Source organism: Octodon degus, unplaced genomic scaffold (genome assembly GCF_000260255.1).
Source record: "Octodon degus isolate 3935 unplaced genomic scaffold, OctDeg1.0 scaffold00093, whole genome shotgun sequence".
Classification (NCBI taxonomy): domain Eukaryota; kingdom Metazoa; phylum Chordata; class Mammalia; order Rodentia; family Octodontidae; genus Octodon; species Octodon degus.
The window spans coordinates 2,208,855-2,235,228 of record NW_004524669.1 but is presented as its reverse complement, the minus strand read 5'-3'; the positions used below and the strand labels follow the sequence as shown (position 1 = coordinate 2,235,228).

General features: G+C 52.2%; 1 protein-coding gene across 3 annotated transcripts; it reads right to left on the bottom strand.

Annotated features, from left to right (window-relative positions):
* Positions 1–465: 465 nt before the first annotated feature.
* Asic1 (acid sensing ion channel subunit 1) lies at positions 466–25,020 on the bottom strand. 3 transcript variants are annotated; one of them, XR_192671.1, is made up of 12 exons: positions 24,731–25,020; positions 23,478–23,855; positions 22,707–22,902; positions 6,000–6,150; positions 5,292–5,419; positions 4,874–5,024; positions 4,527–4,583; positions 3,935–4,088; positions 3,288–3,503; positions 2,835–2,914; positions 2,655–2,759; positions 466–2,504 (listed from the first exon to the last, which is right to left on the bottom strand). XR_192671.1 is itself a non-coding variant. In XM_004637801.1 (12 exons), the coding sequence occupies exons 2-12, from the start codon at positions 23,837–23,839 to the stop codon at positions 2,400–2,402; spliced, it is 1,581 nt and encodes a 526-aa protein (XP_004637858.1). In that variant the 5' UTR covers positions 23,840–23,855; positions 24,731–25,020; the 3' UTR covers positions 466–2,399. The 3 variants fall into 3 exon arrangements, 2 of the variants coding, with proteins under 2 accessions (XP_004637858.1, XP_004637857.1); XM_004637801.1 differs by having other exon boundaries at positions 3,412–3,503; XM_004637800.1 differs by lacking the exons at positions 22,707–22,902; positions 23,478–23,855; positions 24,731–25,020 and adding an exon at positions 8,568–9,227 and having other exon boundaries at positions 3,412–3,503.
* Between the last annotated feature and the right edge of the window lie 1,354 nt (positions 25,021–26,374).

The window sequence follows — 26,374 nt, the reverse complement described above, 5'->3', positions numbered from 1 at the left end:
TTTTAAATGTATTTGGTACAGGGCCTCACTATGCATCTTGGATTCTTAGTGATCTTCCTGTCTCAGCCTCCCCAGCGCTGGGATTACAGGTGTGAGCCACCATGCCCCGCCCAATTTGGTCACCGGCTCAACTCACACGGGGGTCGACCCAGCACAGCATGTGGTGCCAGGGCTTGAATAGCAGGCACTTTAGTTCACTGAGCTATCTCACTGGCCCTTCTCCAAATAATTCTTTATGGTGGGATTTGTATTTGGGGATTTTGTTTCCCTTGATCCCTTCCCTCTTTCTCTACCCAGCCCAAACTTTCCTGATGTGATGGTCAGTTTGTCCCATCCCGGAAGCACAAGTGTCTCCCTGCTCAACCTTTTCATTCCTCCCCTTATTGTATGACCCCCAAGCTAAGCTCAGCTCTAAGCATCTTGTGGGAATACCTAAATACTATTCATATAAAAAAAGAACAACACTGAAAAAGAGATGGTTGGAACCCAGTTTATTAGACCAGAGGCATGCGTCACCCAAAAAGAGCTCTGCCTACTGTTCCCCCAACCAGCACACTCTTCTTGGCCTTGCTCCTGCTTCCCCGTGGGTAGGACTGATCTCTGGGCAACCAAGAGTTCCCGAAGATCCTATAGCCTTACTCTCCAACTTCAGGCCAACACACAGGTGACTCGCCCATGGGTCCTGCTCCGGAATTGGAGATCGAAAGACAGCTGGGCAGAGAGGACCTGGAAAGAGGTTGGGGCTCTGGCCTGGGAGGAGGGGGTGGGGCAAGCCCTCTACCTCTCTTGCCTCTCTTTAAGATAGGGAAGGCTAGAACAGCAGAGCTTTGCACTCCTCCTCTGGGCCTGCCTCATTCTTCCCATGACCAAACCTTGCTTCACCAGAATGTGTAAGTGGTGGGCTTGGGCATCAGGTGAGGAAGGGGGGCTGGGCACCCAGAAGGAGTGAAAGGCCACTGATGAGGACCTCAGCATCTGCCTTTGGGCACCCACTGCCCCAGATGCGTAAGTCACCAATCCCCAGCTCCCTCTGTTTCTAACATTCTTGATTTAGTAGTGTCCAGTGCAGCTTTCCATTCCCTGGGCAGGGACTACCTCTGTAGCAGCCCCTTCCCTGGGGGGCCGCAGTCAGCCAGGCAAAGGGCATTGGGATAGGTGGAGCAGGGAAAGGGAATGTTAAGGCTGCAGGGAGGGCAGAAGGTGCCCGGACTGGGGGGAGAGGATGAGGCCAGAAAGAGGCAGAGCTTGTGATTCACAGCTTCCTTTATGTCGCCACCGAGACAGTGCGAAGGTTACAATGCGCGGGTCGTCTCCTTGTGCTTCTCAGAGGGATGTGTGTACACAGTACAGACACCAGGGGAGAGAATCCAACTCTTTATACAGGCGAAGGCATTCAGACAGGGGAGGGAAAGAAACACAGAAGGGGAACTTGGGGTGTGAGGATGGTTGTCAGAGACAAGAGGGGATGGGTGGAGACAAGACAGGGTTAGAGGAAAGTATATACAGAGATATAGCAATATAGAGTCTGTATCATATAGAAATAGAAAATGCAGATGAGGTTGTCAAAAGAAGCAAATGAAGTCGGAGGAGAGGACTTGGGAGAGTTCCATAAGAAAATTTATGGATGTGGCCCTTGCAGAGGGCCTTCTGGGGGAGGGGCCAGTGAGGCCAGGCACCAATGCCCCTCCCCCTGAGCTGGAGCTAACCAGCCAGGTCTTTCTGGGGACTAGAAGAGAGCTACTTGGGGGGGGGGGGGAAGCAAACTTGTAGGTATCAGAATGTGGCCTACAGCACCAGGGCCATATTGTGTCCCCGTTTCCACTTTTTCAGGGAACCCCCTCACCCATAGAAATTCCACATGGTATGAGGGAGTAGGATGGGGCTTTTAGTTCCTGCCTGGAGAATTGGGTTTTGGGGGGAGTCACTGGCTGAGAGGGTCTCTTAAGGCTGGGGAACCCTCCCCACCAGCCCTCCCCCATAAAGTACATTCTCTGATTTGGGGCCAAAATCCAGACCCCAGGGATTCCCTCCACCCCTCACTGGGAGGGGGCTTTGGTGACAGGTGGCAGCAGAATGTAGGTGGACACTCAGTTGACAGACAGCCAGACAGACACAATTCAGGCTGGGAGCTGGGGGTGGGCAGCATGGAGCAGAGAGGGGCAGCCTGAGGGCCCTTGCCCATTCTCTTGTTCAGATTAGTTTAGTTTTGTTAAAATAAAAAGAATAGGATAGAGGCAGGGAGAGGGCTCTGTGGTCAAGACTCCTTCCTCACCACAGAGACGAGGAAAGGACTGCCCGGAAATGCAGGTGAGTCCCCAGGGCTGATGTGGGGGGCAGCTGGGGCCCCTTGCTCTCCTAGCCCTCCCCACCTAGGCCTTTGGTACAGTGGCCTGCGGGGCTCAGCAGGTAAAGTCCTCAAACGTGCCTCGAGCCGGATGGTGAGGTAGGATGTTGGCAGCGTAAGTCATCCCGGCAGGATGGCCCCGGAGGCTCTCGCACGGGTTCTAGGGGAAGCGCATAGGACAGGGACTGGTTATGGGAAGGGTCGCGGGCAGCGCTTGGGAGCTGGGGAGGCGAAGGGGAGCAGGTGGCGAGGGGATGAGGGTTCTTGGGGGAGGGGCGGGCCGGAGGCTGCCCCCTCGCTGCTCCCTCACGTGTCTTTTGACGTCATCCAGGCTGAGCGCCACACCCTTGTCTGCGCTGCTCCTCTTGGCCTCTTTCTGGCACTTCCCGCGTTTGCACAGCTTGTGCTTAAGGACCTAGGAGGGGGCAGGGTGCGTGGGCTGGCTGGAACCCCTCTCCCCCTCAGGCCGCGCCCTTGTCCTACCCCTTACCTCGTAGGCGTAGTCAAAGAGCTCCAGCACCGTGAGGATGCTAGCCCCGATGAACAGCCCCATCTGGCCCCCGATGTCACCTGCGGGCGTAGGGGACAAGGGTTCAGTGGGGTCAGAACGCCGTGGGAGCAGCAGGATTCTGTGGGATTGGGACTCATATTCGAAAAGGGATTGATAACCTTCATTCGGAAGGATTACAAAGCCAGATTCCAGGAGGATTTTTATTTTCTTTATGCTTTTTTGCATTTTTCTACTTTTCTAAAATGAACAATTATTACTCAGGAAAAATAATTCTTTACAAAATACCCGGCACTCAGAGTCTGGGCAATTTCAGGTGCATGTGAAAGACTACCTCCACCACCACCACCTCCACCTTCCTTCACATCCAGAACGCTGCCTCTTCCACTTGGCCCTAAGAGAAGTTTCAGCCTCCTTCCCTTCCCCACTACATGCTGTGACAACCGGGTTTGGGAAAAAGGCCCTGGGGACAGGACAAAGACAGCACCCTGCTATCAGCAGTAGGGAGCCACACCATGCCAAAGGCATGGAGCGGGGACAGGTACCATCAGCAGCTCACCCAGGAGCCCTGCAATCTCATAGGCTTTCTTCTGCTCAATGGTCTCATAGTTGAGGACTTCAAAGAAAATATCCAGCACCAGGATGTTCTCCCTGCACAAGGGTTGGGGGAGGAGACCTAGGTTCAAGTCATATCTCTGCCCCTTATTAGCCAGGTGACCTTAGCAAGCTAGCCTCTCTGAACCTCAGTTTCTATATCCAGGAGATGAGATGCTGATGGAGATACCTGCGTTTTAGGGTCATGAGAATGAAGTGAAATGACCATAGGAAGACACTGCCTATTGCCAAGTATGAGGTGGTCCCAGTTCAGGGATGAGGATAAAAAGAGAGGATAAGCAAGGAGGGAGAGAGGACTGCTTCTACTGCCTGTTCTGCCTTGATCCTCCCTCCACACCCACCCATACTCTTTGTTTGCCTCTTGGACTTTCCCCAGATTCTCCTAACTTCCTCTTCTCTGCTCCTCCCACCATTAAAGCCCACGCCACAGTCCCTAAAGGCCCTGCCCTGTACAGTACAGTCCTTACCCTATGTACTGCTCAGACTTGTTGAACTTCTTGGCCAGGTACTTGGCTGAGGCTTTGCTGGGTATCTTGACCATGGACAGCTCCTTGCCATAGCGGGTCAGATTGCAGGGCATTTCACACACGCAGTACTCTTGGTCCTTCTCCACCAGGAAGTCTGTACCCAGTGGGTAAAAGGCAGGGGTTGAGTGGTGACCTTCTGCCAGCACTTTCCTGACACAAGCGTTTTGGCTCTGCCCAAAGGAATCCCAGGTGCCCTCATGCTCACTGTGCTGATTCTCCCCCAGCCTTCCCGGGGGTGTTTAAAAATCTTATATGCATTTTCTCAAGGCCCTCAAAGGACTGCTGAGTAGCTGATGATGAAAGAGGAAAAAGCCCCCTCCTGGGTAACCACCACTGGTTTTTTTTCCACCATTGATTTTTCACAGGAATCTCTGAAGATCCTATTCTCAGCCTTCAAATCAGATACATTTTAGGGTTCAGTCTGATGCAGGGGTTACTGGAAGCTTCTAGAAGTGTGGTCTGAAACCCTTGTGGATGTGGCTGGGAGCAGCTCCTTCACTCCCGCTGACTGCCCCAGAACAGGGGGACTCACCCAGGGCAGGGTCTGCACATTCTTTGTACTGCTCTGGAGTGCAGTATGGGGCATCCCCTATAGAGGAGAGAGGACAGCTCAGAATGGAGATTATAAGTGGTGCAAGGTAGAAGATCAGAGCAAATAGGACAGTAGGGCCAGCCCACCCCAGTCTTTCTTGGAAGTTTCCCCTGTAACAGTCCACCCTTTTTAGACCCTTCCAGCCATTCTTGAGGGCATAGGCAGGAACTGAAGTCAGACAAGAAGCAGAAAGACAAAGAATAGGGTGGGCTGGAACTTGGGTACTGGTTAGGAGGTCAATATGATGGGGGCACGTGAAGGGCCCCCAGAACTGTGCTGGGGCTGACCTGGCATATGCACCATGCGGCAGTTGCAGTTTTCCACCAGGTAACGTGTCTCACAGTCAATGCGGCAGGCAGTGATGCTATAAGAGTCGAAGAAATCCGAGTCCATGGCAACAGCTTTGCAGGTGCCCCAGGGCGGGGGCAGGTAGATGAGCTGCTGGGAGAGCCAGGGAGCTGGGGGAGTGTGGGAACTTCTCCCCAAGTCACCTTGATGGACCACACTGGCCCCATCTATGTCCATAGCCTCTGAAGGACTCGGGGTTCACAGGATATTTCTGCTCATTAGGTTACTCATGCTGCTGACTAGCCCCATTGCCACCCAGCCCCTAGTTCACTTGTTCCTCCCATTATTCATTACCCACCACTCCATCATGACCCCCTCAACACCCCACCCAGGACCAGGCTTCCACAGCCTTCTCACCCTCTGCTCCTGGCAAGCCACAAAGGTCTGGAAGCCTGGGGCCACACCAAAGCCCAGCTGGTCGATGAAAGGAGGTTCATCCTGACTGTGGATCTGTACTTTGATGCCTGCTTCGAAGGATGTCTCATCTACAGGAAAGGGATTGGGTGGGCTTCTGAGACTTTAATACTTTCTGAGCTGGAAGCACCCTACCTTTCCTGGGAAGGAGCACCTCCCTGGTGGGAAGGCTATCTCTAGGGTACTAGCCCACCCTCCGCCTCCAGCACTATAGTGCTCCAATGACTCCTGTACCCTATACACTTCTTTTCTTACCTGGTGTCTGCTACCCAGCTTGATGTTTCAAATTCTCTCCCAGAGTGTCACTGTCTCAGACACTCTCATTTTTGCTCTTTCCTGCCTCCTTCCTTCCCCATCTCTCGGTCCCAAAGCCCCCTGAGACCAAACAGGCAGGCAGCCCAAGAAGAGGGAGTTATTTATAGAGTGAGTGGCGGCTGCTGATGGAAGAGGATGGCTGGTTACCTTGGAGAGTAACTGAGCCATGAAGAGGGAGGCAGGGAAATGGGAGTGTGGAAGTCAGGTAGAGTCAGAAGTGGAGATACATTGTGGGAGGAAGGGCGAGGAGCCTGAGCCTCTCTGGTCCCACAGTGGAGCCTAGAAATGTCCTTATGGAGGCTGGAGCCATGGGAGGGGTCCCGGGAGGTGACATACCCGTCTCCCCCCACACTGGCAGGTATTCGTCCTGCTGGATGTCCAGCATGATCTCCAGCCCATTGCCTGTCCCACCCTTCATGGTCTTCAGCCGAGGTCGGCCATCTCGGCCCGAGTTGAATGTGTAGCACTTTCCATACCGTGTGAAGACCTGGTGGGGGCAGAGCAGAGAGCCTGAGAGTCCCACCAGCACCCTTTTCCCACTAAGGGCTGTCCCCAGGCCTCCCAGATGCCAGAGTCCTCACTCCCCTTCTTCTGTTCATGAGAACAGTTCCTCCTTTTCAGCCCATTATCCATTTGTTTCCCTCTCCACCTATTCTCCACTATTCTTTGCCCTGCTGTGTGTGCCCTGGAAGGGGGAGGGGGGAGAGACAGAGACACAGACACAGACAAGGAGGTTGGGGTACTGATGCTTTGCCCAGACTTTGCCTTTCTGCAATGCTGACAGTGGCTCAGACCCTCTCTGAGCGCAACTTCTGCAGGGAGGGTTCCTACATGGCACTATTGCCTTTTGTGTCCTGAACTTCAGCCTAGAAGTGATAACAGTTTCCTGCTATTGCAAGCTACTTCAGCGGCTCTTATTGGTTTTCTTAATCCTGCCCACAGCTCTGTAAATAGTCCCTTTGTTAAAATCTTCTTCATTGAACTATCGAGTAGCAATCTTTTTCTTGCCAGGCCCCTGACATTGTACTTCCATCACCAGGATCCTATCACTGCCAGACCACTGAGCTGGATTTTCTCTTCTCTTGGATCTCACCCCAGGCAGTAGAAATCCTTCTGTCCCTGAGACCTCCCCCCAACCTAGGCCCATGAAAGCAAAGCTTTTTGGTTCCTCTAGCCATCAGCCCCTTCTGTATGTCACTGTCCCTTTATCCCTAAGACCTGAAAGTAGCTCTAGGTGCCGTGGCAAGGGCTGTGCTTATTCAGGCACAGAGCCTCTTCTCCCAGCACTTGGGACTAGACACCAACATGTTGTCGTGTGCAGTGCTCTGGTGGAGCTGTGAGCATCTCCAAAGAACTCTCAGCGCTGGGGCAGTCTCCACAGTCCTCTCCCTACTCCACTTCCTGACAAAGCCCTTCTTATAGGCCCTGCTACACAGCTAAAACCCATGACCCTTTCCCCACAGTCTCCCCAAACAGTCCCAGAAATGAGCTAGGTGTGCACCAGCTCCTGGCTGGTGACAAAAAGTCCACAAATCTAGTCACAGGTGAATGCAGAGCCCAGAGAAGAGAGAGATACAAGTATCAAGTCAGACTGGAGCAGCAGAGCCACTGGGGTCACTGGGAAGTAGCTTTTGCCGCTTTCTCCTTCCTAGTCTAATCTGTTCTCTTCCCCTCTGGAAGAGGAAACAGACGGTTTGCTCCTGTTTTTTAGGTGAAGTCCGGGAGATGACGCCTAGAGAGAACTCCAGGGGCCTTTTGTCCCCCAGCCCCACTTCCAAGTCCTGTGGCATACAGCTACAGGCCCCAAGTTAGACAAGTGCCTGTGCCCCGTGCCTACCCTCCATCTGGAGGTGTGGGGAATCCCTAGGCCCAGGCCTTTGGGAGCCCTAGCCTTGCCCCTGTGGAGGGCGGGGCTGGGAGCAGTGGGTCGATGCTGCCACCTTGTGGTTTTGAGTGAGAACTGTTTGTTCTACCCTTCCCGAATATATTGACCCTCTCTTGTCCTTTCCCCATCTTTTGAGGCCTTCTTGAGCACCAGTTGCAAAACCCCGCAGGTCTCACTTGTCTAAAGCCATTGCATGGACTGAGATGAGCTGAGATGGTAGTCGCCTGCTCCTACACTGAGGAGGAGAGGGGTGCTGAGGGATGGGGGTGTGGGGAAGAAAGACCAAGCATCTGCAACCTGGAGGGGACAGAGAGGAATCAGTTCAGAAAGCAGTAGTGGATGAACTGGGGAGTCAGTGGGTGGCACACAGGGCCAGGACTCTAGTGGGAGACCAGGGGTCAAAACTGAATTTCTCTATGAGGACTTCCTTTGGGAATAAGATCCCTGCTACTTAGCGCTGGGGGACAGAGCTGGTAAGGAACAGGCTCCCACAGTAGAGCACAGAAGAGGAAGTGAAGGTTCAGTGATGTCCCTGCTGTGGGAGCTACTGACAAGGGGTGGAGGTGAAGACTGTCCCTACCTTTCTACCATCTACTCTGAACCTTTTGGGACCAAGTGGCTAAAATTCTAACATCAAGTCAATACAAGTCAAAATAGTGAACAGCTGGCCAGTATAGGAATCCCCCAACAGGTCCGAGGCAGACTTTACAGAAAAAACAGGGTCCCAGGGTCCCGCTGGACCACACGCAGGACCGGAGAGTATGGCGAGGCTGGGGAATATTCAGGGAGACTCCAGGGCCCTCAAGGCAGCAGCTAATTTCCCACTAGGAGAGACATCAAGATTCTAACAGGAAGAGCAGAACTCATGTGGAACTGGGAATATCAATCAGATCTAGACCCAGGTGAATGCTGACTCTGGTGAGGACACAGCAATCAGCCTGAGCCATGGGAGGTGACAGTCAAGAAGAGCCATGATACATGCTTTCAGGGTTCTAATATAGGCATGGGCCCCCACTCACCACTGAGAAGTTGTGAGGGCCACAGGGCCCCCCGCTGTAGGAGCAATAGAGTAGCATGTCCTCCAGCCGGTGGCAGGAGCGATTGTAGAAGCGATGCAGATTAAAGGGTTCCCCAGAAAAAGCCTCTGGCCCAGGTGGAGCAAGGGGCACTCCCAGATCATCGCTTTCATCCAGCCCCAGCATGGGGGCCAGATAGAGCAAGTCAGGGTAGCTGAGTTGGGACAGCCGCACAGCATTGGTGTTGCAGAGGGTGACTGCTGGGAAAGCAAGCTCCGTGGTGGCCACTTCATCTAGCAGAGTCACGTGCGGGTAGCTGAGGTAATAAGCAATGCGGTCCCCTACCTGGCACAGGAAGGCACCCAAGGCCAAAACAAAGGCCACTGCCCACAGGGCCTGCCTTGGCCCCAGACCCCCTTCCACAAAGACATGACTGGCACCATGAAGGGTACAGCTGTTGGCAAAGGCCACTAAGTCCACAGGCAGATCCCCTTCACTGGTCTCCTTCCTCGACATCTTTTCTTTCTCTTCTTCTTCCTCTTCTGATTCTGAGTTGTTCCGTGGGTACTGTTGCTGCCGCTGGGGACCCCAAGCATCTCCCAAAGGCCCCGGGGTCTCCTCTCCAGAGGAGAAAGACATAGAGCAGAAGATCTGGATGGGCATCTTCCTCAGGGGCTTTCTGTTACTAGGGAACTGGCAGGAAGAAGGAGGATGGTGCTGGAGGGTAAAGGAGATGTGACCCTAGGAAGAGCCCAGCAGTGTGGCTGCCTAGCCTTTTGGAGAGGTCTCTGCAACCCAGCTGGCTGCCCTTTCTCATGAGGCCTCTGTGGCAGTGTGGCTGAGCTGGGGCGGAGCAGGATAGCAGAGCCAGCCAGTCCTGCTTGGGAGGGCGGAGTCTGTGCTCATGAATAATTGATGGAGTGGGAAAGGGAGGGTGATGGAGAATGGGGGCTGGAGCCCCTTTCCTGTTACTGGTTCTAGCAGGACACAGAGGGTTTAAGACAGAGTGGAAAAACCTAGGGCCCAGGCTCCTGGTCCCCCTCTCCTGGTGAGGCAGGACCCGGCACACTCCTTTGCTCCCACTGCCAGGATGACTTCAGCTGGCAGCAGTCCCAGCCTCCCCTAAGACACATGTGCATGCTCTCTTCCCCTCCAGGCTGGTCCTCAGCATCTCCCTCAGTTTTTCCACCCTGTTTCTGAACCTCTCCCTTATTCTTACCTGGTGCAGATATTACTTTGGGATATCCAACCCCTCACACTCTGTAGGCACTCTCTCCAGCTCTAATTCTTCTCTAGTTCCCCTCGATCTAAGTCACCCTGACAACTATTTTATTGATCCCCAACTTTCCCAATGCATAAATGCACCCAATTCATTTTTGGTTACCTCAGGACCCCCAATTTCCCTGCAATTGTTTCCTGGACTCTCAAGCTCCCTCCGGTGAATCTCTGACCCTTTTCTCTTCCTCTTTCTCCCCTGACCTCCAGCTGTACTTCATTTCTGCAACTGCTCCCTGACGTTGAGCTGCACTTAAGTCCCTTTCCCTTTCCCACTGCCTTTTGTGGCTTGGGGGCAGCCCAGGCTCCATTAGCAGAAGTCTCTCACTGACCACAGTCTCAATTCTGGTCAGTTCCTGGCATTAGTGAAGGTCCTACATCTTGCAGCTGAAAAGCATCCTGGCAAATCACCATCCTCCCAGCTGGTCCATCCCCAATGGTTCTGAAGAGGGGCTAGAGGAATTATCCTCTGGTGGGGGAAGGAATTGAGATCAGTGCAGAGACAGAGGTCCTTGGTCAGGTCGAAAGTGTTGGGGCCTTCTGTGTGCTCTGGTTACCCAGGGCCCACTGATTGAGGAACTTGAGCCACCAGCCAAGTCTCCAGGGCCAAGAAGGTGACCTGAGGGGAGTGGAAGAAGGGAGGGAGGAAGGGAGGATAGCAGATTAACCTTTCCTCTGCAGGGCCAGAGGAGCAGTGGGGACAGGACAAGACTACCCAGGCTTTCCCATTCCTTAACCATTCTAGAGTCCTGGGCCAGCCCCTGCCTTTCCCTTCCTCACTCGTGGAGACCTTGGAGCATGGGGGTTGGGATGCAGGGTGCCAGGTTCTGGCAGAACTGACTGTTGTACAACCTTTGGCCTTAGCTTTGCTGCCAGGGACGAAAAGGTCTGAGAAGAAGAGGAGCCTTGAGGTCTGGCCCCTCTCCAGCCTTATGCCACTGTCCTCAGATTGGCTTCAAAGTGTTTTGCCTGAACAACAGCTTCCCAGCTGGCTTCCCTGCCTCCCTGCCCTTTGTCCTCACCTGCTATCCATGCTGCATGACTCTGAACAGTCTGCTTAAAGGCTTCTCGGGTCCTGGCACCTCCTGGTAAAATCCACTCCCTAATATGGACCTACAAAGCTGAAAGCCACATACCCTCCAGCCTTTTTTCCTTCTGCTGTCCTTTCACCCCAGCTCTGTGTCCCTAGACACACTGGGTTTACCCACAATTCTATGTTTTCTCAAGACTATCAGGAAAGTACCTACTTTTTTTTTTTTTTTTTTCTTTGTCTTTTCTTTTTTGAGAGACGGTCTTGCTATGTTGCCTAGGCTGGCCCCAAACTCCGGAGTGCAAGTGATCCTGCCTCAGCATCCCAAGCAGCTGGTCCCACAGGAACACATCACTATGCCTTCAAGATCCTGCTCATACATTGCCTCAGCAAGAAGCATTCTCTGACTCCACAGAGTGCAGTTAGTACCCCCCAGTAGGCTGAAGGCCCCAGTTCTGCTCAAAGCCCTTCAGGCATGCACAGTAAACAGATCCTTGAGGCAGAAACTCTGAAAGTAAAAGATCAAGGCCCTGAAAGTGCGAAAGACCATGAACTCGGGGGAACTGGAGATAAATGAGTGCAGAGAGAAGGAGAGAGACCTTCCACTCCCAGCTGTTGTCTTTGGGCTTCTCCCACATGAATTCATGGTTTGCTTCCCTATTTCCTTCCCTGTGGGCAACTTCTCCCTGCCTTCCAGATGTCCGCTTTCTGAGAGCAGGGTCAACTTGCTTTGTATCTCTTCAGAAAATGTTTCAGGAGTTCCTGTGTGGGTTTGGGCTGGGGAGGCTGCACCGGCCTATGATTCTGATCGCTAGAGGGCATTGTCCCCTTCCTTTAGCAGTCCTGCTGGGGACTATTGGTGGACTCTAAAGGAAGGAAACGACATTGGGAGGAGCTTCTAGGGTGGGGCCGCAAAGAGAAGGCCTCGAAGACCTAAGCGGCTTCAGAGGACAGGCACTTGGTGTGGCCATAGACCTCTTCCCCACCCCAGCATCAAGACCTACCTTCCACTCCTGCAGAGACAGACACACTGGTGCACACAACTGCATTCTCTCTCTCATTCCCAGAAGCCTCAGACCTCCATTATTCTCTCACCTTCACCTCATTCAGGCAGACAAATCCAAAGCTGTCCGGTAATACGAAGCCAAGGAAACTAAGGGAAGCACACAGAGCCAAGGCACATACAGAAGGCCCCAGAAGAGGTACCTAGGCACACGTGCGCGTGCGCGCCCACACACACACATACACACACACACATGCACATACACGCGGCTAATCTTAGTTCCCAGCCCCATATTCCTCCCCACCAGTATTTGTCTTTAGCTGGATGTGGCAACTGAGTTCTTTCCAGCTTTCTCTGTTTCTTTCTGAATTTCAAGCCTGTCTCATATCGGTGAAGTGTTTCAGGAGAACCCTATATGTCTCACCAAAAAAGTGGATTTAAGTAATTTCACTACCATTTGACATGCAAGGATGTAAAGCCAAACAGACAGCTCAAGTCTCAGGACAGACAAGTAGTGGGTTTGAAGCTAGAGTTCCATCATCCATCTCTACATGTCTTCCTGATTTATTCTTCATTTGCTCATGGACGTGTTGTAAAACAGGTAATGGGCCCAGATCCTGCCCTCATGGAGCTCATCACCTAATGAGCTAGACAGACTTTAATTATAAAAGTTATAACCATCATTGGTTGGGCAGAGCAGCACATTTCTGCAACCCCAGGGAGGCTGAGGCAGAAAGGTCATGAATTTGAGGCTAGCCTGTAGTGGGACCCTGTTTGATAAATACATACATACATACATAGATGAAATTTTTATTGTGAACTATGGTAATTGCTAGGAAAGTAATAATATAGTTTCATGGAGACAGAAGCATGGGGGCCTGACCCAGACCAGGGAATCAAGGATGGTTTCTCTGAGAAAGTGATGTTTGCATTGTAATCTGAAAAATAAAAGGAGTAGTTATGTATGGAGGGTGGTGGGTGTTCCAGGGAGAGGACAACATGTGTACAAAGGCCTGAGGGGAGGGAGCAGAGAGGAGACAGGTGTGGCTGGAGAGGTGGATAAAGGCAGGCAGGACCCAGATCATTCAGGGCCTTGAAGGAGAAGATTATGGTCCAACAGCAAAGGGAGAACCCCTGTGGAAAGATATCAGACAGTCAAAGCTGTGTTTTGAAAAGACGCCTCTGGTTGGAGAGTAAAGACCCTGAGGCTGCCTAACGGCTTGCTAGGAACCACTACAGTGGTCCAGATGATGAGGCTTGGGAGTGGGCAGTGAGGTCAGGGTCGTGCAGTGGGGCCATCTGGGAGGCATGCCGGGCTGAACAGGCGCTGTGAAGGAGGTGAGGGGATGGAGCTTGGTGAAGGGGTGTCTCACTCGCCCAGCCGGGTGCACAGGCAAGGGACTCATTTGAAAGGTAGGAGGGTGGGCTTGCTTTTGCACACACTGCTTCGGAGGAGCCTTGAAGACATCCCAGTAGAGATATCAAGTGGAAAATTGGCCACCAGAGCTGATGCTAGACAAGAGAGTGGGTCTGAGACATAAATTTGGCAGTTCCCAGTGTATAAATGGTGATTGAAGTCATGAGTGAAGATGAGACTGCTCAAGAATAAAATAGAAAGTTTAAAAAAGGTAGAAAGGAAAGCAACAAGGCCTGATTTGGCAGTGTTGACTACTGCTAAGTAGATTCCTACCTTATGCCTTAATCATAGCTTCTAGTTATAAACCCAAGAGAAATGAGTGCAGGCATCAGCCAAAAATAACATTGAATAAGAATGTTTGTAGTAGCTTTATTTATAAGAGCCCCCAAACCTGGTAATAACCCAAATGTCTAGCGACAATAGAATGGGTAAATTGTATATTCATACAATGAAATACTATATGGTACTGAAAAAGAACCAATTAGTGCAGTACACAACAATATGGCTAAGTCTCATAGACATAATCATAAGCAAAAGCAGGCACAAAAACATAGGTATTGGATAGAGGACATGTGTACTCTAGGGTGTTAAGGAGAGGTGAAACCTATGTTGATAGGATAGTGGCTGACTCTGATGGGGTGGTATTGCCTGGGAAAGGCACAAAGGAGCTTTCTGGCAAGCTACAGATGTTTACATTAATGTGCACAGCTGAATAATAACCAATGTAGTTAGTGTGTCAATATTACATTGTAAGATTCACCAATGAGGCAAGTGCAAGGCCTGAGTTCAATCCCTGGTTCCACCAAAAAAAAAAAAAAAAAAAAAGATTCACCAATGTAAAACTTCTTTAAGCTGTTCTCTCTCTCTCTCTCTCTCTCTCTCTCTCTCTCTCTCTCTCTTAATGGAATCAGGGATTGAACTCAGGCCCTTGTGCTTCCCAGGAGAGCACTTATTCTACTGAGCCATCTCCCCAGCCCTAAGCTGTTCACTTAATAGTATACCCTGCCCTTGTGACTTAAAAGAACAGAATGTAGGGCTAACCATTGAGTAGAGACAGCACTTAATGACCAGAGAGAAGAGAATGAACTGGCAAAGAAAGGAGTAGCTACACATAAGAGGGAAACCAAGAGTTAGCTGTCTGGAAAGAGAGTAGTTAAAGAAGGAGCTGAAGTCAGCTGCCTTGAATGCTGTTGAAGACCAAGGATAAAACATGTTTTCTGGGAGCAGGTATGGTGATGCACACCTGTAATCCAAGCACTTGGGAGGCTAAGGCAGGAGGATCGCCATGAGTTCAAGGCCAGCCTAGGCCTGCCTCAAGAAGCCAAAATCAGAAAACAAAACAAAAACATGTTTGCTGGGTTTGGCAACGTGAAAGTCACTAGTGGCCTTACAAGAGCCATGTAGGAAGAGTGGAGTGGATCAGAAAGTGAGCTGGAGGTGGGAAGATGCATACATTACTTTCAAGCACTTTGTGAAGGGAAGTGGAGAGACAGTGTGGGAGCTGGAGGGTGATGTGAAATTGAGAGATGCATGTGTTTTGGTTTTTAATCAATCTAAAGTCTGGTACATAGTAAGTGCTCAATAAATGGTGTTGTCATTAAAGCTATTTATTTATTTGAGAATGGGGGTCTTATGTTATTGCTCAGGCTGAGCTCAAACCACCCTCCTGCCTCAGCCTCTTTATTTTTTAATGTTTTATTTATTTGGTACAGGGTCTTGCTACACAGATAGGAGTCATAGTGATGCTCCTGTCTCAGCCTTCCCAGCACTGGGATTATAGGCATGTACCACCATGCCTGGTTTCAGTGGCTGGTCAGGTATTCACAGGGTTCCAGAGCTGGCACAGCATGCAGTACTAGAGGTTGAACTCAGGGCCTTGTGCTTGCCAGGAAGGCACTTGGACTGCCAAGCTATCTCCGTAGCCCACCCCTTTGAGACAGGGTCTTGCTGTGTTGTTTAAGCTGTTCTTGAATTTACTATGTAGTCTATGCTGGTCTTGAACTCACAGGGCTCCTCCTGCCTCTGCCTTCTGAGTGCTGCGATTATAGGCATGCCTGCCTCTGCTTCTGCCTCTGCCTCTGCCTCTGCCTCTGCCTCTGCCTCTGCCTCTGCCTCTGCCTCTGCCTCTTGAGTAGCTGGAAGTACATGTGGTATATACTTTTAAGTGGGATTCTTTTAAGCTATCAGTGGGACAGCTCTACTTGAGAAGGGGATGCTGCCTATAGAGAAGGGAGAGAGACAGAATCAGAAGGTAAAAGGCAAATAGATGGGAAGAGTAGGTTGAGATTTTACCTAAGATAAGGTAGATGTGCCCTTTTAGGTGATGGTTTGCAGAGGAAAGAGGTCTTGCCCAAGGCTGTGTGTGTGTGTGTGCGTGTGCGTGTGCGTGTGCGTGTGTGTGTGTGTGTGTTGATGTGGGGATCAAGGTCATCTAGGAAGAGGAAGGGTGGCTGCTTGAGACATTTGCTGTCATCACTGGGGCAAGCAAGTTGGGCAGTGAGACAGTGGGGTTGCCAGGAGCACTGTAGCCCATATGAAGACTTGGGTCATGAGTGCACTGGGACGGCACTCTGCCTTGCTGTGTGACATCCTTCCGTACAGCCTGCCTGCCCTGGTGCCACCCTGGGGAAAGCCAGCAGTGGGTTGAGTGAAGCTTGGGACTTGGCCAGATGGTGCAATGAAAAGGCAGAGGACCCTGAAGACCTGGCACACCCAACTGAGGGTAGGATAGCAGGGCTGCTCCTTCTGCATCCTTTCTTTCCCTTCCTGCCTCAGCACACTGCTTCTCTGCAGAGCATGGGCCGCTGGGCAGCCCTGGCAGCTGGGGCGTCTGGTGCAGCCTGGTCCCTCCCACATACTCCTGTCCCCAAAGCCACCTGCAGAGAACCTGCACTTAGAAGATCTGGACCAGAGCAAATCCCACTGTGTGACTTCAAGCAAGTCACACAGCACCTTTAGACGTGCTTCCTCACTGTTCCCAATGAAGATATTGAGTACCTTCTGGAATTATGTGATTCACATGAGTGAAAGTGAAGGAAAGTTGTACATTTCAAAGCAAGACTGAAAGAGATGATTAATTTTGTTAATATGTGTGCTGCATACAACTTAGAGGTTTGTTGGCTCAAAAGCTCCCTCTCACTGCTGCACACTCCAAGCTGTGTGCACCTCATGGACAGCCATACTCATTCACTTTCCACCGGAGTCTACATCTCCTTTTCCCCCAGACAGACACATATAGAAGTGTGCAAGTGTGTGCTCCCCTGTGACAGGGGATGTTGGGGAAAGTCTGAGTTGGCTGTCGTCCATGGTCAAAGCCACTGCGGAGGTCTCCCTGGATTCTGAGCTTGGCATGCTGAGGCAACACACCAGTTAGAGATATACAACAGTGGACAACAAAGCCCAACCTTTCAGACCCCAGGACACACTGCCCCTCTGACAGCATGCAGATGAGAGGAGTGGTGATGGGTTTTTTTTCTGGAAACTCACAGGACCTTGGGAAGACCACAGTTGCCCTTCCTTTCTCTCCTGAATAGCCTGGAGAGCCAGGGGCAGCAGAGTCCCTGTCTTTACAATTTCTTGGGGGAATATAGCTGTTTCATGGTCATTTTTCAATATTTCATGGGAAAGTTATCCCATTCATGTGTCCAGGTAGGTTGGCCCAGCACATCTGTTATACATTGGCTAATGTGCACTTGGCCAATATTCCAGATGTTCTTTCTCCTGAGGCTGAAGGAGTGGTTTCACCTGGACAAAGAACACGTGAACAACCCCTTAGGAACTCTTTGCTTCATAGGAAGTTGGGCCTAGAGACTGAAAAATGCAATTGGGTTGAGCTCTGCACAGTGCCCAGCCCTACCCTACGGCTCAGCAGGCACCCTCGCTTGCTGTCGCCTTCTTGGCTCTGTGTCCTACAGTGCCTACCCAAGGGCCCTGCCTGGGAAGTCCTGGGCAAAGGGCTAGAGACTTCTGAAGTAGCCACCTCAGACAAGCGAGGACAAGTGTGTGCCTGGGAGGCCTGGCCAAGGGTAGGAAAAGGGCTCCCTGCTGGAGAGAATGCTGGTTCCTTGGCTAGGGAGGATGGGTAGGGGAGACACCTGCACTGTCCCCAGCAGTAGTGTATTCTGAGTAACCAGGGGCCAGGCTAGGGAGTTGGGAGAATTCTCCCTGGAGGGCTAAGTCCCCCAAGGTCAGAGCTAGGGTTTCCCTTTCTCCACACACCCAGCCCCAGCACAGGAGCTGGCCTTTAGAAGTGGCTCTGTCTACTGTACCAATGAGTCTTTCAACCCCAGCTCCTCATTCCTAATCTTCAGCCTCCCTCTCCATCCTCCCCAAAATTGTGATTGTTTTCTTCAATTGAAGCACACTCAGAAACAACCTCCTTCCACATCAGAGTGCTCCTGACCTCTCCCCAAGCCTCCCTTCAGCCTTCTGGATGTGCAGGGTACAGGGGCCACCTATGGGTGAGTTTTGAGTTTGGCTGGGCACCAAGGAAGCTCTGCTCCTCTTCAGCCCTCTGCTTCCAGCTTGGCCCCCAGAGGCACTTAAGTTACTTACATCAATTCCCTATTACTTTAGCCAACAGCCAGGAGATCAATTAGCTTGGAGTAGCCTCTTAGCTGAAAGCAGTCTAGGAGAACTGACTGGGCTGAAAGAGGTGGAGGAGCTGCGAGAGGAAACCAAGGTATCCCGAGGGTATTTGTGCATATGTGTGGTAGAGGGGGAAGAGAACAAGACTCCAAACCAGGGCTCTGGATTCCTGCAACTGGCTCTGCCCAGCTCCTCTGCAACAGCCTCTGTTTGGTTAAGGCACTCACCAAGGTGGGAGGAAGAGATGAGAAGGATAGGGTCTGTTCCCCTGCATCCACTTAGCTTCTTCTTACCTCTGGATGCTGTGGCTGTTCCCTACCACAGCCTACCCCACAGGAACACTGGTTGGAGCTGGCAAGAGCAGCCTTCCTGTCTCTCTGCTTCCTTTCCTGTGCAGCAGTCTGGATGGCAGCTCTGCCTTCCACAGCCCCTGCACTTCCTGCCTAGCTGACGAGAACTGGCCTAAGTAATAGGGTTGGGCTCCTGAGGGACTCTCTCTGTCTGAGCCTCTATGGGGTGAGGTGGGGGTTGTTGATGAAGGGGCAGAGCCCTGGGCTTTACCAACCTTGGCTCTGGTTACTTTAAGGTGACCTCTCTGTCTCCCTTCTGGGTCCCAGGATCACCCACCCATATTGTCTCTCGTCACCATCTCCCCTTCCTCTTCCCTCCCATGCTTCAGGGATTAAAACCTTGGAGGGGTCCTGAGTCTACCCTTTTCACTCCACCTATGCTCTAGGTGATTCCTATCTCCACTCCAGGATAGGGACCCCCCCATAGATTCCTGTCCCCCTCATAGATTCCCATTCTTCCCCCTCCTGAGATGTCTTTCCCTACCACACTCCTGCCCTCAGAATTTCCACTGTGTGCCCTCTTCTTCCTTCTCTTCCCAGATCCAGACATCAATTCCTGTTTCTCTTTCCCCTGGGCAAAGGCTCCAGGTCTCAGCTGCATGGGGGGGGGGCACATAAGGCAGACTGGGTAGCCATCTGCTGGCCCCCTCCCCTTGGTGCTGCTCAGCATTCCAGGCACACTGCAGCTCCCACTGCCAGGGACAGATAAGGTGCAGCTGGAGGCTGGCACCAGCTGCGACTGCTCACTCTGCGGCCCCCACCCAGACATGAGCAGACAGCTGCACCCCTGGCCTCCCTCCATGGAACCCCTGCCCTGCCTTGGCCTGGCAGGCATCAAGGTGGGGTAGAGAGGAACCTCAGACTCTGTTGCCCTAGCAACAAAACACCTCATCAGGGAGGAAAGGAGGTGGTCAGGAAAGAGGGGGTTTTATGGTTGAGTCCTCCTTGCTCTTTAGACCACTTAGGAGGAAGCTACTGAGATACCCCCAGCTGCATACTCCTCTACTGCCCTTCTGTTTCTTCAGTCCCAAAGAATTTCCAAGTCCCTTTCTCCTAGATTTAGTTCACACAGTGACACCCACATCAGAGGATGGACCCTGGTCCAACACTCTGTGACCAGCAGTCCACTCTCTGAGATTGAGCTGGATTCGGAAGCACATCTGAGGGAATGCTGTCACTCAAGACCCCTGTCAGGGGTCTGGGGTCTTTGGGAATCTGAGTTGCCCTCTGAAATGGCCTTCAGAAACAGAGCTCTTCTTTTCTCCTCCTCTTCCTCCTCCTTCTCCTTCTCTTCTTTTCCAGTTCTGAGGATTAAACCCAAAATCTCACTTAGCTACACCCCAGCCTTAGAATTTTTTAAAATTTTGAAGAAGGGTCTTGCTAAGACACTAAGTTGCCCAAACTAGGCCCACAGTTGTAATCCTACTTCAGCCTCCCAGAGCTCTGGTATTACAGGTGCGTACCAGGACACCTGGCTTGGGACAAGATTCTTACTATTTGCATGAGATGCCTTGGAAAATATACAGGAGAGTCCACATATGCTCATGATTGCTTGTGCCCCCAATTAAAACCTGCTCTTGAGACTGCAAAAGATGCCAGGATACTCTCTCCTAAGCCTTGACCCTATGAACATGTTTTGTGACACATTTGGCCAGGGGCTAGATCCATTGCCCCAAATTACCACTGGGCCTAGCTGAGAATGGCAAGGATGAAGAGATAGATTAATTAGGATACCAAGGAAAGTAGAGAGGGTGGAGCACAAGGAGGAGCATGTGAGTCCCTAAGGACCCCAGGCCCATCTCCACTAGAGAGATGTTAGGTAAGAACTCACCACCAGACTTCCACACATGTAGGAGCATCCCTACGGACCAAAGAGGTAGGGATCTTCACATGGAAAGTGTTTGAGAGGGCCAGGGATATAGCTCAGGGGCATAAACACCTGCCTGGCAAGTGCAAGGCCCTGAGTTCGATTCCCAGTACCAAACAAAAGAAAGAAAGAAAGAGAAAAGGAAAAAGGAAAGAAAGAAAGGAAGGAAAGGAAAGTGTTTGACAGTGAGATGCCAGAGAAGGTACAGGGAAGGGCTGAGGGTTTGGGACCAGCCAGATTCAGGGCCAAGTCTTGGACACAGGCTGAGAGACAGAAAAACTTGGTCTCTCTGACAACTCAGAATCAGGAAGGATACTAACTTGTGTGTTTTCTCTGATCCCTTGGCAAGAGAAAGAACTTAGACTGCTCCAGAACTCTGTGCCTCCATCATATCTCCCCCTGACTGTTTAGAAGTGTCCCTTCAATTAGACAACACAATGCAATCACATTTTAGTGTCTTCAATACTGTGACCCAGAAGTGTCTTAGCCCCACCTCTTATAATATTTCTGGACTTAGGGGACAAAAGACACTTTCTGCAGACTAACTTTATCCCAGCTTTATACCTTAGCTTCCCAAGCTGAGCCAAGCTCTTTTTTTTCCACATACAACCCTACAAACCACCAAGCTAATAGGTTTTCTCTCTCCTTCCTGGAGGTCCCTTCTGCCTGTGTGTTGCATGTGTTGAGGAGGCAGGACTCCAGGTTTGGCATCAATCTCTTTGCCTACAGTTCTGCTTCTCTTGGGAATATAATTTGTGAGCCTGGGAGCCCTTCGTCTCAAGCACTAGGGACTCTAGGACTCTTCTATTGTGAAGGAGGAAGAGAGAAGGAAACGGTTCTTGCACACAGGCTAAGCTCCCATCAACATGGTTTTTCTACATGTAGTCATGGGACTTGGTCCAGAAGGGTTGAGTACAGCCCATGAAACTAGTCTGCAGAGCAGGATTTAAGAGGTCAGGAAGTCCTGCGTAACCTCAGGAGGAACATTAAACATGACCACTGCTCTAACCTTTCTGCACAAAAAAAGTATAGCCCATGCTCCCCTCATGCTATGAGGAAACAAATAAGTAGGGGTGAAAATGGTCAGGGAGAAGGGGAAGAGGGAGGATTTAAGAGTTGACACAGGAGCAGGGAATTCTGGGGAGACTGGGTTTTGAAAGAGCAATGCCAGAATTGAAGGACTCAAAACTTTGAGGTCAGTGGTACCAATGAAAGAATATACTGTGCTGGGACTTACAGAGACATGAGTTCTAAAGCTGAACCTGCCACTAACCAGCTAGTAAGCTTAAGTAAACTATTCTACCTTCTTGTGTCTCAGTCTGTGTACTTATAAAATAGATAATACAATTATTTATCAAAGGGATAATATGATAGAGCCTGGTAACCATTCAAAACATCCTCCTTCCACTTGGTTATTCACACATGGCTCCAGGTTCTTCAGTGTCTTTCTAGCCTCTGGTTTTTGTTTGTTTTGAGATGGAGTCTTGCCACATTGCCCAGGCTGGCCTCAACCCCTAGGCTCCAGTGATCCCCCTGCTTCAACTTCCTGAGTAGCTGGGACTACAGGTGTGTACCACCATGCCCAGCTTCTCTGTGTAGTTCTTTCATTTTTTCTGGGGGTGAGGCTTGCACTGCATGTGGTGCTGGGATCGGGATTGAACTGCACTTCTTGGTATCTGTGGTTGTCTAAGGTTGCCTAAGCAGGTGCTTTAGACTGCTGAGCTATCTCGCCTGCCCTTCTGTGTAGTTCTTAACCCTGAAGAATCTGTGGGATTTGCCCAGTGCCATTTAGCACATTTATTGCTGAAGTCAGTTCCCTGGCCTCTGAGGTGCTGGCTCAAAACTACCACATCCAAGATGTGGTGTATTTGTAGAGCGTCTCTGCTTTCAGAAGCAAAGGGAGCCTTTGTTCAGCCATGACTACATCCGGACACCTCTGCCCTTGACTCTGTGGTTCTTCCTGGCAAAGGGGGAACCTACTAAGATGGCCTGTGTACTCACATCCATGCATGTGTGTGTGTGTGTGTGCATATGGGTGTATATGTGTGTGGGTGGATGGAGGATGACACGGAGAGAACTGACTGTCCAGCTGTGTAAGGGGAAGCTTCTCTTTCTTCCCATGCTTCATGTTGCTTCTCAAACTTTAACGTGTACTCACTATACCTGGGCATCTTACTAGATGCACACACTGATTCAATAGGTCTGAGAAGTTGAGTAGCAAAGTCCTACATTTCTTTCAAGCTCCCAGGTGACAATTTCCAGGTCCCATTTTAAGTAACCAAGTTATAACTCATCCACCACCATTCCTATCTCTGACATCTGTGGCCTAGAAAGGAAGGTTGGGCTTTGGGGCCATGCCAAGCCACTTGTGTGCATGCATTTACAAGTGTGTGCACATGCGGTGTGCATGTGATGTGCATTGTACCATCGTGAATGCAAGGCTGAGGCTCAGGGCCTCATACAGTATAGTGTGCCCCTGGGCTGAGCAAAGTCCCCTTCTACCAGAAGCAGCTCCCAAGATACGCAACTCCCTAGCCCCTACAGGCAAGCACCCTGAGAGGCCTGGCGTGCTCTTGTCTTGTCCACACACCTCACACCAGAAGACTCACTCACCACCTTGAAGTCTTCAGCGCTGCAGACCTCTCCCCGGAAGTGGCAGGAGAGCAACATGTCTCGAATGTCGTGTCCTGCACGATCATAGAATTCACGCATGTTGAAGGGCTTGGGCTTGAAGCTTCGGAAGTTGGCCTTGTCCTGCAGTATCTCCAGCTGCTTTTCATCAGCCATCTGCGTGTCTGGTATCTCATACCTGGAGCCCAGGGTGAGTGGCATGTGGATCAGCATGACCACTAGTGCCCCATAATCTACGTGGCAGAGGGCAGCATCTGACCCTAGGATCAGACCTGAGTATAGGTAGGTGAGGGAGGAGAGCTGGGCTGGTCCAGAGGACCTGCTGCATGGAGTGTGGGAAGGATCTGTAGTGGCTCCCAGGGACTGGGGATCTCAGCACAGAAGTGAGAGGGAAGCACAGATAAGGCAGAGGCTGTGGCTTTTATAAAGTCTCTACCTTCTAAACATGGTCTGTCCCCACCCCCTAATGACAGTGGCAGGAGGGAGGACAAAACTCACTCCAGAAATGGTGCCAATGTCTCACAGCTCAGGCAAGGTAAAGGTAGAGAGCTGTTTTGGACCATGCTGGGATCAGAGCTTGAGTGCCCTTCACTGGGTTCAGTAGTACCCTAATTCCTCTGCTGTGAGTGGCACTTTTGGGGGTGGCTAGAGGGCAGAGTTGGCAGCTCTGTGGTGCTTTAGGAAGGCAGGTGCCCTGACTAGCACCTGTGCAACTTCAGTAGCAGGACTGAGGGGTGGGTGGGAGCTGCCCACCTGTTGTTGAGCAGAGCTAACAGCTCCCCAGCATGGTACAGGTCATTCTTGGAGACTTGGCTAAAGCGGAACTCATTGAGGTTGCACAGCGTGATGGCAGGGAAGGTGAGCTGGGAAGCAGCCACCTCGTCGAGCTTGGTGACGTGGTGGTAGTGAAAGTAGTACTGTACACGCTCCGTGCACACACACAGCAGCACAGCTAGTGAGCCCAGGAAGCACAGGGCCCACAGTGCCCGCTTCAGAGACAGCCGCTCATAGGAGAAGATGTGGGCCAGGCCGTGCAGGGTGGAGCTGCTGGCGAAGGCCTGGATGCTGACTGGCTGGACGCCACCCACTTCCTCCTCCTCAGCCTTCAGTTCCATCCTTGCCAGGGGGATCCTGGGGGGGAGGGGAAAGAGGAGAATTTGTCATTGTCCTGGGATGAGAATATGTATGGGGCTTTTCCAACTATATCCATCCCGAATGTTCATCTTCAGAGGTCACTGGTCTGGCAGCAAAAGTGCTCCCTGGTGTGCAAGCCTCAAGGTTGGCCCAGGAATACACCTCAGGGTAAGGTTCCTCCAGATATAAAGACTTAAGGGTTAGCTCAGGCCAAGGGAGCACACTCTCAGGGAAGCTCTCCAGGCCTAGGGAGACCCCAGACAGTCACAGAAGGGAGAGGGGGAAGTCCCGATTCTCCCTCAGGCAGGGAATGGAGTTCCCTCCAGATGTGGGGTCACTCTGGGACAGGAAGGTCTACCCCATCCTGGAAACAAAACTCCCCTAGATGGGTTGGACCAGGGACCAGGAGCTCCTCTCCTGGCCAAGGGTATCCCCAAGATTCAGCACTCACCCTAGGAGCAAAGCCAGGGCCAGTAAAATCCCCAGGGAGGTGGATACCCCTGGGGAGGGCCAGACCTCAGCCCTCACCTTTCACCTTCCCTCCTCTCCAGTTCTCATATAGGCGCAGGCTGTGTGTGTGTGTGTGTGTGTGTGTGTGTGTGTGTGTGTGTGTGTTTGGTGGGGGTGGGGTGGCAGGCTACCCAGGTGGATGTATGGGGGGGCGCGGTTCTCTATGACAGCCAGTTGTCCCCGCCCCGAACGCACCCCCCCCCAGCCCAGCTTCTCGTCGCAGTCAGATCCCCTGCTTGGCCCCCGCCCCCCTCCCCAGCCAGCTAGCTACCCTCGCTGCTGGGGAAAGACAGAAAGGGGAGGACTCCCGGCTGGGGAGCGCTGGGGAGCCCTCGGCCAAAGCCAAGGAATCGGAAACCCACCTGAGAGGGCTTCGGGAAGCCCGCAGCCGGCAGCAGATCCTGGGCACGGGGCCGTTAGTGGGCTCAACGCCGAGCAGTGGAGGGGCTCATGGCCCGGAGTGGGAGCCGGCGGCTGCCGCGGCACCGCGCAGAGCCCTGCAGGGAGCGGCCCGCCCGGCGACTCGGCTCCGACCTCGTCCCCCGTCCGCTGGCCAGCGCTCGCTAGCTCTCCTCGGCTGCTCCGCCGGGCTCGGCGCGGTGTGCGGTGCGCGGTGCGCGGTGCGCCGTGCTCTCAGCCCCGGGATCTGCAGGGATCCATCGTCCGGCCGGGAGGCGGCGGGAGGGGAGGAGGAGGGGAGAGGGTGCGCGTGCGCGCCTACGAGTGTCTGCGAGGGTGTCTCTGGGCCGGTGCGAGCGGCCCCCAGCCCGCGGAGCGAACCGAGGGCTCCTCGCCGCGCCTCACCCTCTCCACCCGGCCGCTCCCGGCTACGCTGCCTCCCTCGGTCCAGAGTTGTCTCCCTGCTCTCTGCTTGTCAGGCCCTATGGCTTGTGTGTGACTGTGGTGTGTGTGAGAGAGAGCGCGGGTGCGCGCAAAAAGGAGGGTGTCTGCCCCCAGCGTCCCCTCCCAGCGCTGTCTCCTTCGGATCGATTCTCCTGCCGCTTGCTGCTGCTTCTTCTAGTGGCACACGCATACGTAGGCACACACACACACACACACACACACACACCGAGTCACACTTGACTGATTTAAGCACTTGCCCTGTGGAGACAGATACTTACAGAGTCACACCATGCCAGAGCAACACACACACACACACACACACACACACACACACACCACTCACAGATGCCCACATACCCCCGAGGACTGACACCCAGCAAGCACTCACCTGTCCTTATCCCTGCTCTCTACCTATGTGTGACACAGACACACACTCGGTGAACACAACAAATACACCCAGGTACCATCCACCATCCCTAGAGCACTGCCTTGACTTGGGGGCATGTTTGCAACCTCTCACTGCCAAATCTCTTAAGGAGGAGCAGAAAGAAGGAGGGAGAAACAGCCAGAGGTCAAAGAAATTTGGACAAAAGTAAGGAAAGGGGGAAAGGAAAGGGGGGAGCAGGATGAGGAGCAGTAGAGAGGTCGAAGTTGGAGCACTGAACCCAGGCTCTTGCTGCCCCCATGGCTCGCTTCTCTCCTTCCCTCCTTTCTGTGAGGCCTTGGGAGGCCCTCCCTATCCAATTAACAGAAAAGGAGCAATCAAGGAAAGTTGTTAATTTGCTGGTGCTCATTAGGGGCTCTTAGCACTGAGGTTTGTTAAGGTCTGATGGTGTCAGATGAGGAGGATGCAGTGCAGGGATCAGAATTCGATTTCCAGCGAGTCCTCTGCTCCACTTACAGGCCGGTGCAGCCCTGGGAAAGAAAGGTGGGAGGCAGGCCTCCAGGACGTGGTGCTGAGTTAAGTTGAAGAAAAGAGTCTGTGAAGAGAAGGGAACAGCACAGTAGAAGTTGAGTAAGAAGTTATGAGAGGTTGGGGGGTAAGCGGCACATGGGAAACCAGTGAAAGAATCTGGAGATCCTCCCAGTGTGCAGGTTTAGGATTTTGGAGGGAAGTCAGGGTGCATTTACTAGAGTCCTGCTGTGAATTAGAGGGAAAAAAA